The 12,498-nt window shown below is 45.1% G+C and overlaps 1 protein-coding gene across 1 annotated transcript; it reads right to left on the reverse strand.

Annotated features, from left to right (window-relative positions):
- Positions 1-6,019: 6,019 nt before the first annotated feature.
- LOC135901330 (uncharacterized) lies at positions 6,020-12,024 on the reverse strand. Its single transcript, XM_065431078.2, has 2 exons — positions 11,777-12,024; positions 6,020-11,000 (listed from the first exon to the last, which is right to left on the reverse strand). Exon 2 carries the CDS (start codon positions 10,975-10,977, stop codon positions 6,292-6,294), a length of 4,686 nt encoding a protein of 1,561 aa, XP_065287150.1. The 5' UTR covers positions 10,978-11,000; positions 11,777-12,024; the 3' UTR covers positions 6,020-6,291.
- Between the last annotated feature and the right edge of the window lie 474 nt (positions 12,025-12,498).

Genomic DNA, 12,498 nt, shown 5'->3' on the forward strand with positions numbered 1-12,498 from the left:
TGTCTTTGGATTTCGCATGCTAATAATGTCCACCTCTTCGAATAATTCCGCTCAGCGACAAGAATTATGATATCTGCCACAGGCCATTTCTACCAAATTCCGCAAAACATAAAAATGATCAACCGGTATACGAACATCACGTACAGCAGGGACCTATGATATCATGATCAAGCGTGCCAACATTCAGGATAAAAATAAACATTAACTTACGCTCAAAACATAAGCAAGTTAAATAATTACCTCCAAATTGTAGAATCAGGGCTGGAGAAAACGGTGCTCTTCGATCCGCACTGGTGAATCACAACACCACAAAGTACAGCAATAACAACCGTTGATACCCGCTTGCCTGTACTTGTAACACCGTCCAGAGAAGAAAACTGTCCAAAAAATAATTACTTCATGCGCAAGATCATGCAGGTTCCTCACAAAAACTTGATCACACGCACACCTAGGAGAGACTCTCGTTGTCTCGCAAAATTGCCTCGCCGTGACAGTTTCCGCCATGTGCTGTACGAAACTAGGGCCCCTGTGGCGTCGTCACATTTTTTATATTCGGCCTGCATTTGTAATGCTCCAGTTTGCTGTGAATAAAAACCCGAGCTTTTCTGAGAAATACTGATATTGCAATAACACGCTATTATTTTATTACTAGTGTCAAAAGAGCAGATCAAGACACAATACGAGACTAAAGCTCCTAAGTATTCAACAAATATGGCGGCGATTGTAGCGGCGTCGTGCAGGCAGGAAAAAATAGGAGCAGCGGTCATTGCAGCCTGAACTGCTGAAGGTGCCATATCTTAAGGCTCTTTTTGGTTAGGGAAGGAATTGCTATGCTGTGAACACTAGCCGTTTGCGCAACGGCTCATCATGACCAATCGGGCAAGCTCCTCGCTAGACGACGTCGACAATGTAGCAAGATAGTGTCGACCAAGAGCGCGTCGCTTTTGTTTACTACAAGCAAAGTTCAATAAAAGTGGCAGTTTTTCTTGGTGATATTTTTTTTTGGCAACTCGATCACACAGGACACTTTAGATTGCAATCGATTTCGATCGCGATCAAAGGTACCCGGAGTGACCAGCATTTCCATGCAGTTCATGCAATTACGTACGATTGTCGTCACAACACAAACGAATAAAAATATATTTTTTTTTTTTTGCTGCTGCAAGAGTAAAAGCTCTTCGTTCTTATACAAACACCACCTAGGGCTAAATATGGGCATGTTGCAGATGCAAAAAATGTCTTAATGCAAGTGGGAAGCTCCACTTTCCAGTAGATATATTCGACTTCCGGCTGGAAAATGCTCCATCCAGTTGTTTCCAGTTGGAAGCACTGTTTCCAGCTAAAAAATGCTGTTTCCAGATGAAGCTGGAAAACTTCCAGCTGGCAGTGCTGCTTCTAGCTGAAAAACCAGCTGAGGTGGATCCCACTTCAAGCTGGAAAGTGCCATTTCCAGCTGGCTCTGGAAAATTTCTAGCTGGAAGGGCTGATTTCAGTTGGAAACCTGGCTGGAAAGACCATTTCCAGCTAGAAATTCAGAGCCCATTTTCATGTGGGTTGCGTGCAGCGTTGCATGCGCGTTCATTTGACGAACTTTAGTTCCTCGTGTCCTGCCTGGCCACAGCAAAATCCAGGAGAGCACCGTCCAGCTAACGCAGCGCCACAAAACACGGAGACCAACGCAAACCTGCCCGCACGGCGCTTTTACCACGTGTGTGAGCGCACAGAACCAAAACAAAGCCGCCATTGTGGCCCGAAAGGCGTGGCCGCCACGGCAAAGAAATAAAAAATCAGCAAGAAAGAGAACCTACTACGTCATTTCCTCGACACTTTACTCCTAGCGCGCGGAGGGGGTGGGGCCTCTCCTCAGTTTCCTTCTTCCATGGTCGCAGGAAAAAGTATCTATAAACGTTGGTCGCAGGTGACAGACATCCCACTTTTTGCTACAACATACGCCGAAAAAAGTCCGTCACAAATCACAACGCTGGATGGATGGATGAAAAACTTTATTAGGGTCCTTTAGGGCGCGCACTAGCGCGCAGCGGGCCGCTCCCACGTCGGGACAGAGAGGCCGAGTAAGCGCGAAAATTTAAACTGATTCTGAAAGTTCAGTGCCTGTACTAACTACTGGATGGCCTTAAATTGATAAGAAACGGCTCCAACATGGGGAAATCGGCGATATAAAGCATCGATCACCGGTGATCGATTTGAATAGGCGTGGCAACGAAATAGCTAAGCAACGCAGACTCCACAGTCGATGTCTGCGCCGACGAGGACAACGACTGTTGCTAAAAAAAATATGCGGTCATTCGGCTATGATAGCGCGGCCCAGCTCTGGGCCGCAAGCATTCCGCTCGATTTTTTAACATGCCGCCCTTATCATTCAACATTCGGGACCGCGTTGATATCAATCATAACGCAAGCGGAGCGCCGCTCTTACCAATGACGAAGCACAAGGGGTGGCACCGGAAAAGGTATCGCTACATGATCGCTACAACATTGCGGTCATGTTGTCAGTGTTTCGGTGCGTGCATTGATTGCGCTTTCATCTATCTATTCTATTCGTCCTGCAGTGGACATAAAAATAGGCTGATGATGATGATGATGATCAAGTTCTGAATGGGTTGAAAACAAGTGCATGCATTTATTATTTCCACAATCAACATTCTGCAACTACACCTCAATGACCTCAACATGGCAAGTTTGCAGATCCGCACACTTCTTGGAAACCCAACCTTTGAGCTTTTTTACTGTAATAATTTCTCCCTCTCCTTCTCTCTGCAAAACACTTCTAAGCTACCTTCACAGACGTTAAGAGCTGCTGTTCAATTGTTCTTCACTTACAGCAGCCTACAATTTTTTTGATGTAGGCAGAAGTTGTTGTCTGTTAGACGTATATGTTTCTGTCTGATATGTAGCTTATGCACATCTATTTTTGCAATTGTAAAACAGTAAGAGTATATTTAAGACTGAATAACATGTAGTTTTATTTCAAAGTTACATTATTTAGCCGCCTTTTCAAGGAACGCAAACATTTTTTGGCACCCATTACGATTAGTCGTTCAAGTAAAAAATGACTAACTAGTGAAAGACGCAGGGTGGAGGTCCACCAGATTTTGGCGAACAAATTGAAACAGTGCTTCAGTGGCTAGATAGCAACAGCTACCTCGAATGTTGAAATTATGGAATCACCCATGGACGATTTTTCCGTTTTTCACTGGCCCTATCGGGAGCACCTTCCCCTATTCCCAGCAGCAATCAAATGCTCCACTTCTCATGTAGTAGTGCTGGCTGCGACTTGTAGCAACAGAAGGCTCAGCCTGGCAATCAAGACCGGCGAATGCTCCGCCTAAACATATCTTACAATTTTACTGCGGTATATCACTACATGCCCGTCAAACCAGTCTCTCTAAGGAATGCAAGAAGACTTGAAGCTTTTGGTGTGGGCTACAGGCTCTTGACACTGCCCAGACTGCATGTCAGAACAAGAACTATCAATGCCTCATGTGGCAAGTCCAGTCAACACTGGCATGGAGGGACCAATCTGCCCACATTATGAGAGCATCGAAACTGCATGCACGCTCTTGCTTAGAGCTACAGAAATGGCACAGATTTTGTTTTGCTACTTCAAGCCAATAGCAAAATTATTTGCTTTCACCTACAACAAATGTACGCCAATGGGCACATTCTCAGCGAGAATGAATGCTCTTTTTGTGTGCTGGAGTAGCAACATTCAAAGCAATGGAAACATAAAAAAGTGTTTTTCTCTGACATCGCCATGCTGTACATGAAGTTGTGCTTGGACATAGAAATTCAACAGAGTCTGCGAGCACGGTTCGGCTCGCTATTGGAGTCACTCGCTCTTTCGTAGCACGACTTCGACACTCTTGCGAGCCCTCAATTTTCACTTACTTTATCGTGCTCAAAGTGATTAGCACAGAGGTAATCATGAAGTGTGCCCATTATGTTCACGGCAGTTAAATGTCAATGCATTTCGCTGGATCACTGCTAATGCACCCACAATTTAAGACAGCAAAATGGAAAACTAAGATTTAGGGTGCGTTAAGGAAGACACAAATGTAAATTTTTGTAATACAGGCCACCTCATGGTAGAACAAGGACAATAAGAGAAAGACAACGCAAACACCGGCGTTCGTGTTTTCTTTCTCTTCTCGTCCGTGTTCAGCTGTGCGCTAGAACGATGTTTCATAATGCTAATCACTACCAACTAGTCCAGCTGTCCATGCTTAAGTCATGGTAGACTTCTGGAGCATTATTATTATTATGCATAGCGGCACTATCTCAAGTCGGTGACATACATCACGCTATCAAACGTAATTGGAAAATATGAATGGAAGCAACTCGTCTCGAGTTGAGCATCAGAGTGAATGGGTCCAGTTAGCCAGACACCACCACTCCATGCGAATAGCGCCTCCTAGGCGCACACCTTCACCGGATGCTAAGTAACAGGACCCTGCCCTGGCCACCAGCATGAGTGCAGAGAGGGGATGAAGACTATGAAACACAGAAAGTGTTTCATGTCTCCAGACTCTTCACATGCAGCTTATAGTGCAAGGAATATATACACCCACTCTTAAATAACAATGCTGGCATATTAGCAGATCCTATCTAGTGAAAAAGGTGTGGATATGTTACAACACAGCTCCTCTCCCCAATGCACACAGAGCAAGTATCCATTGTCACTGCAGATGTCTTCACAAGAAAGCTTGGGAATATCATCGAAGGAAATTTTGAAACCCAATTTTTAGTGAAGATAAACATGTACAGGGCTGCAGCCAGTGCTGGTCAATCTATTTATTAGAGTTGTGCGACCGTAAAGAAAGCAGGGTGGAAAGTAACGTTAAACTCACCAACAAGGTTTAATAATTGCCCATTTACTTTTGTGGGGCTGTAATTGGTAAGTATAATCAATAGCATTTTTAAGAAATTGTAATTTTAACCGGCAACAAATTTTTACTGTGACACATACAAGTCTGAATACTAATCACGCACACACACAGACGCAGGTTCCAACAGGTGCATGCCCAGCTAGCATTTCTCAGGATGGCTAACAACGTTCTGTGCCAGCAAGTTGTAGCATTCATTTTTTCTCTCTTTTGCCGCAGAAGCCTGCTACCTGTTTAGAGCACGTTAAAACTACTGCTACTACTGCTACAAGAACTAGTGAGCACTCAGTTCAGCAAATGTGGTGAACTTGGCGACTGCTTATAAAGGGTGCCTTCATATTGTCACCTCCATGTACGGAGGCCCGCGCCTTGTGCATACGATGGCAACCTATCACTGCATTTACAACTGCAAGACACATGGTGCCCTTGCTTAATGAATGAGCCTACTTCGCACTAGAGACGACTACGATGGAAGGTGCCAGGTATCGCTGCTAGATCTCAGGGTGACAAATCTCTGTCGGCCTCAACGGTTTGTTAACATGAAGGGCTAACAATAAGCACAGAAGGAAAAGGAAACAATGAATAGCTTTGTTTCAAAGGGAGTGGTCATAATATCCAACCATCCATCCAATATCCCTATGGTGAAACTAAACACCTATGGTTACCACAGCTATTTCCATTTTTCGGGTGTGTACTCTCATCAAGCAGCAGTGCTCTCCCATTAGAACAGTTTCAAGGTCTGGTAGCTAGCCAGATTCATGGGAGTGACGCTGTGAAAAAAAAAAAAGAACGCATTTAAAATTGTACTGATCATGCTCGTAGCACTGCTGTCAATTTGCAGGTCAGAATGACACTGAGTAGCAGCTTGCTACTGCATAATCATGCATCGATTCTATCTGCAAATGCTGGAGCCGGCTTTTGCATTTAGAAAAGGGTTTAGCAGCAAAAGCATGCAACATTGCCTTTTTTGCTTTTTCATATTTTTAGTAGGCAGATTCTGCAGCACCAACACATGCTTCCCACAGCCAACAAGCAGCAAGTGACATGTCACACTAGTGTACTGAAGCATTTAGAACAGACTGCAACTAGCTTTTTAAAAGGCAGACAAGTGCTAGTTTGGGATCACAGACCGACATGCAGGTACATTTATTAAAAACTACAGTCACTCAAACAATATACAAAACCACAATAGACAGATCTCTATTACCCTTCATTCCTGCACTTCATTTTGTGCCCAAGACAGAATAAAAACACGATAGAAAATGGTGAACATACACACTCCAAAGTCACATCACTGGCACCAAAGCAGACTTCGGGAGGCACATCCTGATGAAGAGTATTAAATATATCTTGCACAATGCACACACATGCGCACACAGTGTGCTGCTCACTCCACTAGAAGTGAAGCAGACAGCACAGGTCCCGTAGAAATTGTCTGCGTTGCAGCTTCCGGTAGTGTTGCCTGCTGAACTGCTCTGCGCCATAGTGGCTGCAGCTTGACAACCAGAAGGAATGTTGAATCTTCAATGTTGCCCAAAGCACGTGCTGCAACTTTTTTCCCAACGTGAAGCTCTGACCAGTTATGACTAGCAATAGAATCAGAGTTTGCAATAAGCCTGACGGAAACACCTCGGACAATGGATTTGAGTACTGAAACTGTAGGCGTGACGAGAACAACAGTGGCAGGTATTGAGTACACCACCTCAGGCCTGTCACACATGGCACTGGCAAAAGGAAGGACTTCATCAAAGTACCACTGATTGTCCCTGCTTGGAGTGCTACTGGTAGAACATCTATCCACATGCCTTTCACTATGTGGCACGAGCCCATTATCACCTGCTGCAAGGTGGTCACTGTTAGACTTTGGGGTCTGATTTCTCAGAAGGGCAGAGATTTCTTCGTCAGTGTCTTGCTCAGACTCATCATCCGCTGACAAATCTGGATCAATATCGCAGGGAGCAACTCGGCTACTGCTAGTGCTGCTTTCATCACTAGAGGCTGCTTCCACTGCATGTCTTTTGTGATACAATCTGCTGCCACTTTGTGGAAGTCCATGCCTACTGGAGTCTGACATTAGGCTGCTGCGAAGACCTGAGGCTATCGACAATACAGGTGGTGACGTAGATGTGGCATGTATCACATTCATTTCTTGAACCTCCTGTGTATTGAAATCTTTTGTTGACATTTTGTTTTCAGGGTCTATGGTTTGATTGGCAAGTGGAGGCTGAGACCCTTGCAGTTGCCCTATGGAAGCTGCTGGAAGTGGTTCAATGTCCCAAATTCCCGCTCCAGCCCAGGCAGCAAGGCTCTCCTCCTTTGGTGCTTCACAACTTGTGGCATTACCCTGAACAGCCACAGGTACAGAAATCACTGGTAATGTTGCACACTGCATGTGATTATTATTTATAGGCAAGGCTGCATCCAGCACATTCTGTGGTGCATCAGGTGTCATTGATGAAAGTCTACCCAGATCAAGCGCACTTTGTGAACTCTGCTCTTCAGAGGCAACACTCCCGATTACTTTTTCACATGGATCAGACGTATCCACCGTCGAGAAGGGGGGCAAGTTCATAATTCTTCTATCATATGGTGTATCCCAGTCAAAGTCATCATAACCATCATCAACAATTGTAACATCAGCACTGTCATCCTGAGTGCTTTCTTGCACAACTACTTCACCTTTCTGTACTACTTCCTCAATGGGCACATTTGTGAAGCTTGGAGAGTGAACATTTTCTGTATGATGGTCAACTGATGGTGGAGCTGCCGACTGCACTAATTCAGAGTCTGAGGCGCTGGAGTAAAATATGCAGTCATCACCATTAGTGGATGTGTTGTCATCACTTGCAGCCTCAGACATGTCTGACTGATGCTTCGCACCATTGCAAGCATGAGCTCGTTTTCCCTGCTCACTACCTTCCTCTTCATCTTCACCACAAGGTGTACTGCCAGCACTTTGAAGTTCCACAATGACCCACTCAGATTCATTGCTGTCCTTGACAGCAATGAATTCCACCTCTTGGCCAACTATTAGTTCGTTGTAATTAGTCGACGTGGCACTGAGGGCATCTTTCTTGAAAACAACTTCAGCGTAGTCATCGGAGCTACCAAAGGTAGCTGCAAGTAGTCCGCTCTCTCCATCTAAACTAATAATCCAGCCCATGCCATTGACTGGCATGCATTTAGTCTCCTCTGGTTTTGTGCTTGAACCCACGTCCACATGGTGACCAGAATCAGGTTTCCCAGGGCTGTGTTTCTGCTCTTCTTTGAGCTGCAACAAATCATCACAAATTTCAAACCTGTCCTTGCACATGAGCACTACCTTCAAAACAGTGCTGCTGCTGAAATGATTATTAAATCCTTCGTCTTTCAAGTTTTCGAGGACAGACAGAAGTGGTGCTTTGCCATGGGTACACTTCAACAACTCTTTCTCCAGCATTTGTGTGATTTCTTCTATGTCATCGGGCACTGCTGACTTAGGAACAACAACAAAGTGCTCCTTATTTACAACAAAGAATTCCTCTCTGCGGTGCAAGAACTCCAGCATTGCTTTGATGTCAGGAACGAGACACTGGAACAGTCTTTCAGTGCTAGGCCGTAACGTTGCATGGAAGACTGAGATTTCAACAATGTCTTCAGCAGCAAGCTTCACACAAACTTCAGCCAATGCATCTTCTAGGGCAGATAGCAGAGAGCTGGCATATCTGAGAGGCCATGACAAAATGGTATTGTCCTTCACAATCTTAAACATGTCAAAACAATTGCTAACAAGAGAGCAAAGCTTTTCAGTCTTACTTTTTCCCGGCTGTTTGTTAAGTTCTTGGCTGTACTGGTCTTTAACTATGTTCAGATGCCCAAGGATTGTTGAGAATGGCTTGGGGCTTTTCACGAGTAACGCAGCTGCCACTACACCAACTACCAACCTAAATGAACTGGGCATGGTGTCAAGTGGGCAAACTTCATCATCAGTTTCAGTAACTTCTCCATCAATTTTTGTAAGCCAGACAACATTGATTGGCCGAAGCACATAAAAAAAATCATCGTACTTCAAGAAAAACTTGACAAATTTCTCCTGTGGGTAGACCTCTTCAAAGTACTCCTTCACGAATGAAGAAGCTTTGGGAAGGTTTTCTTGCAACATGCTGATGGGCACTGGATACGTGTTCACACGAAGAGACTTGATGAGATCAACAAAATACTCTAGTGCTGAAGCTTCATGTGTATTTTCTGAGGCACTTTCAAAGTCATATTCATCTATATCACTGGAATCCCTCTTTGAGGACCCACTGCCAGCCGAAAGGTACACGTTCTTGTTCTTGGACATCGCAAACTTGGTTGGCGACTTGAGAAAAAATGACTTGAAGTTGTCTTTAGTGTAGACTTTGCTCAAATAACCTAGCACTTTAGGTGGAGTCAGGGGCAAGAAGCTCCAAAGAACTTCCGGGGAAATGGCTTTGACCTGATGGGCCTCCAATAGTTGCATCAAAGCAATATAAAAATCAACAGCCAATACATTTGGTTGCTTTTTTGCTGTTGTGTCTGAGCTTATGTCCTTTTCAACGGCAAGACAAATATTGCCATTTTTGCTCACCCTGAAACGGCTCTGGTAGTGCTGAAAGAATTCCACCACATTCTTCCCATAGTTTTCTGAAAGGTAGCCTGTAAGCCTACGATTAAGACACGATGAAATCTCTAGGGCAGTTTCCGGTTTTACAACACGCACACCATAGCAGTAGGCTAAGTGGAAGAGATCAGCAAAATATTTCTCAAGCTGCTTTTCCACTTGAACATTTCTTGCATGCCATGCACCTACATTATCCTCGCAGCCAGAAACCCTTCCTTCAGAAGTGCTGCTGGAAGAACTATGATGGGCCAGTTCACAATTTCCTGCATTGGATGCCTGACCTCTGGCAGTTGTGGCAAGCTCAACTACCCCCGTGCTCTCAATGCTGAAATTTTCAGCATGGTCCAAGAAAAACTTGTCAAATTTACCATAAGGGTACTCATCGCTGAAGTAGGAAAAGACAATTAGAGGTGCATCAGCTAGGCCTTGCCGCAACTGGTCAACATGCGTCATCTCATTCCGCTGCATGCGAGATTTTATCACATCTTCGAAGTACTTGATCGCAGCCACCTCCGCATCGATAACACCACTCTTGCCACGCGAAGGTTCCCAGGGATCATCAGACTGTTTCTCTGAATAGTCATTTTCTGTAGTAGGCAATGCCGGAAACTCCTCCTCGTCAGACTCTTGCTGGTCACTTCCGTCAAACATGTCTGCGGGACTGCTGTTACTTGTGGTCACTGAAAATGCCGACTTGTGCGCCCTGAAGAAGTCCAGAAAGTTGAGCTCTGTGTAGTTACTTTTGATGAAATGCTGAACATTGTCAGGTGCCTCACAAACTTGAGCAAACAGAGAGTCCACACTGCAACTCCCAAGCTCAATTCCAGGACTGTTGAGAACCCGGCGAAAGAACTGCACAGCATCAGCTTCATCCTGTGATATCTCGGCATCCATGCAGCTGGCATCAGACGACCAGTAATTCTGGAAATTGCAGTCTTCCAAGGGCCTTGGCACCTCACCTACAAGGTATACATTCCCAGAGTTAGAAACGCCAAATACATCAGGGTAGGCCTGTAACAGTCGCCTCATGTCCTTTGCTGGATAGTTCTTCGCCATCAAGGCTTGAACACCAAGTGGGGCTTCTCCAATGCATTTCCTAAGGGCCATCAAGGGCACAGCTGAGAAATGGAATGCATTCATGGTCTTCAGCTTGTTTTTAAAGAAATCAACAGCCATCTTCTCAAGCTCGTCGATGCCATACTTCTTCAAGATGTCGGAAGTCAAGTAGACATGTGCAGAGCCTTCAAGCTGAAATATTTCTGGGAAACGCTTGAAGAATTCAACCAAGTCACCACTGTAGACACTCTTGATATGTCTTCGAATATTCACCTGTGCACTTATCAAATAACTGCCCAGATTGGCAATGCTGACGGGTGACAGTTCAGTTTGCTTTTCACTTTGGATGACATTAGTGAAGTAACCAAGGCACTGCTTTTCGATGTTGGACATGATGAACGGCTCTTGATCACCACCTTATAAAAAAAGAAAAAGAGAAGGGGGATAGAAGTCAGCAGCTAACCACAACCGGTAGCATTCAAATGAATATCGTTGTACAAGAATATGCGAGCTGTCAACCGCGGCATTAAATTCAAGTGCTCGCTCTTCGTCCTCGTCTATTCGGGCGCTTTACACCATTGCGATGTACTGACAAGGCCGCAAGTAAAATCTTCACATGTGGCGTAGGCAGCAGCAAAATATACGAGTACGTATGTACTGAACAATGAAACTGCCAGAAATTCTAGCACAACCGAAGCTTCTCCATAGGAAAGCGAAACTGTGCTGCGGGAAAGCGGAGGAAATTCTTCATGTTTTTTTAAACCTTCAGGGGAAGACGACACAGCGTCATTTCATTCAAGGCGACGTGGAGTCGTTACATTATGTAATCACAATATTCCCAGCCTATCCAATACACGACGATTACGTGACACTTCGTCAGCTGCCAGTGACAATGCCCCACCGTCGTACCAGAGAAAAGCTTCCGAATGGAACAGCAGAGAACAGTGGTTTCGTTTCTTCGGAACACTACGCTAATCAGACGAAAAAAACTCACAAATACATGCACTCTTATATAACTATTTTTTCGCACACGATGGCGACCAGACTCATCTGCAAACGTTGTGTTTAACGCTGTAACTGACGAACGCAGCAGAACTGTGAAACGTTCGAAAGCATTCGTCGCGCCGCGACTTTCTCCTAGCAAACACTGCACACCGAAATGTGCTGGATTGGACAGAGATCAACAACTTACATCGCGAACTTGATGTAGCGTGAAATTCCGAAACTTTGAAGGCTCCGCACACAGCTCAATTCCACGACGCCAGCAGAAACACGTTCAAGGGACGAACGCGCGAACGTTGCACCACCACATGTTGGGTTGGTCGAGTTTCAAAAAGGAATGCCAAGTGCTGCTGTACCTTTCTGTAAACGCCGCCCGATAATAATGAGCGCTGCGGGCGGAAACGATACGTAACATATTTCAGAAACCAGAGCTGAAGCATAGTCACAAAAAAAAAAGAACAAAATGTGCTTTTAGGGGGGAGGGAAGAGAATAGCTTTCTCTTAAAGCCCCTCAATCTCCCAAAGTAGCGCCATTCACTTCTCTCCTCCTCCGCTCGGCGCGGCCTCGACGGTGGCGCCGCCGGCAGTGGGCCTGCCGTAGCAGACGACGGCTAACACGCTACGGGAGGAAATCTGCGGAAAAGTTCGTTCGAGTCCTGCGGAGCAGTTTTTTCAATCTAGATCTTGCTTTGTCAGTCGGTAACTGGCCTTAAGAATGTCGTGTCGGATTTGCGGAAGAAATAGAGAAAAGCACCATTATTCAAGGCGTATTTAAGGCGTAAAGCGCGCGCACGTTGAAAGTTCGTGTTGCTGAAACACGACACAAGCACGCGGTGTGCTCAGACACGCGAGTAATTACCAGAGTTTCAGGTTTTGACAGCGCGAAAGTATGTGCACGTGGTTTCGTAGGTT

Source organism: Dermacentor albipictus, chromosome 3 (assembly GCF_038994185.2).
Source record: "Dermacentor albipictus isolate Rhodes 1998 colony chromosome 3, USDA_Dalb.pri_finalv2, whole genome shotgun sequence".
Classification (NCBI taxonomy): Eukaryota; Metazoa; Arthropoda; class Arachnida; order Ixodida; family Ixodidae; genus Dermacentor; species Dermacentor albipictus.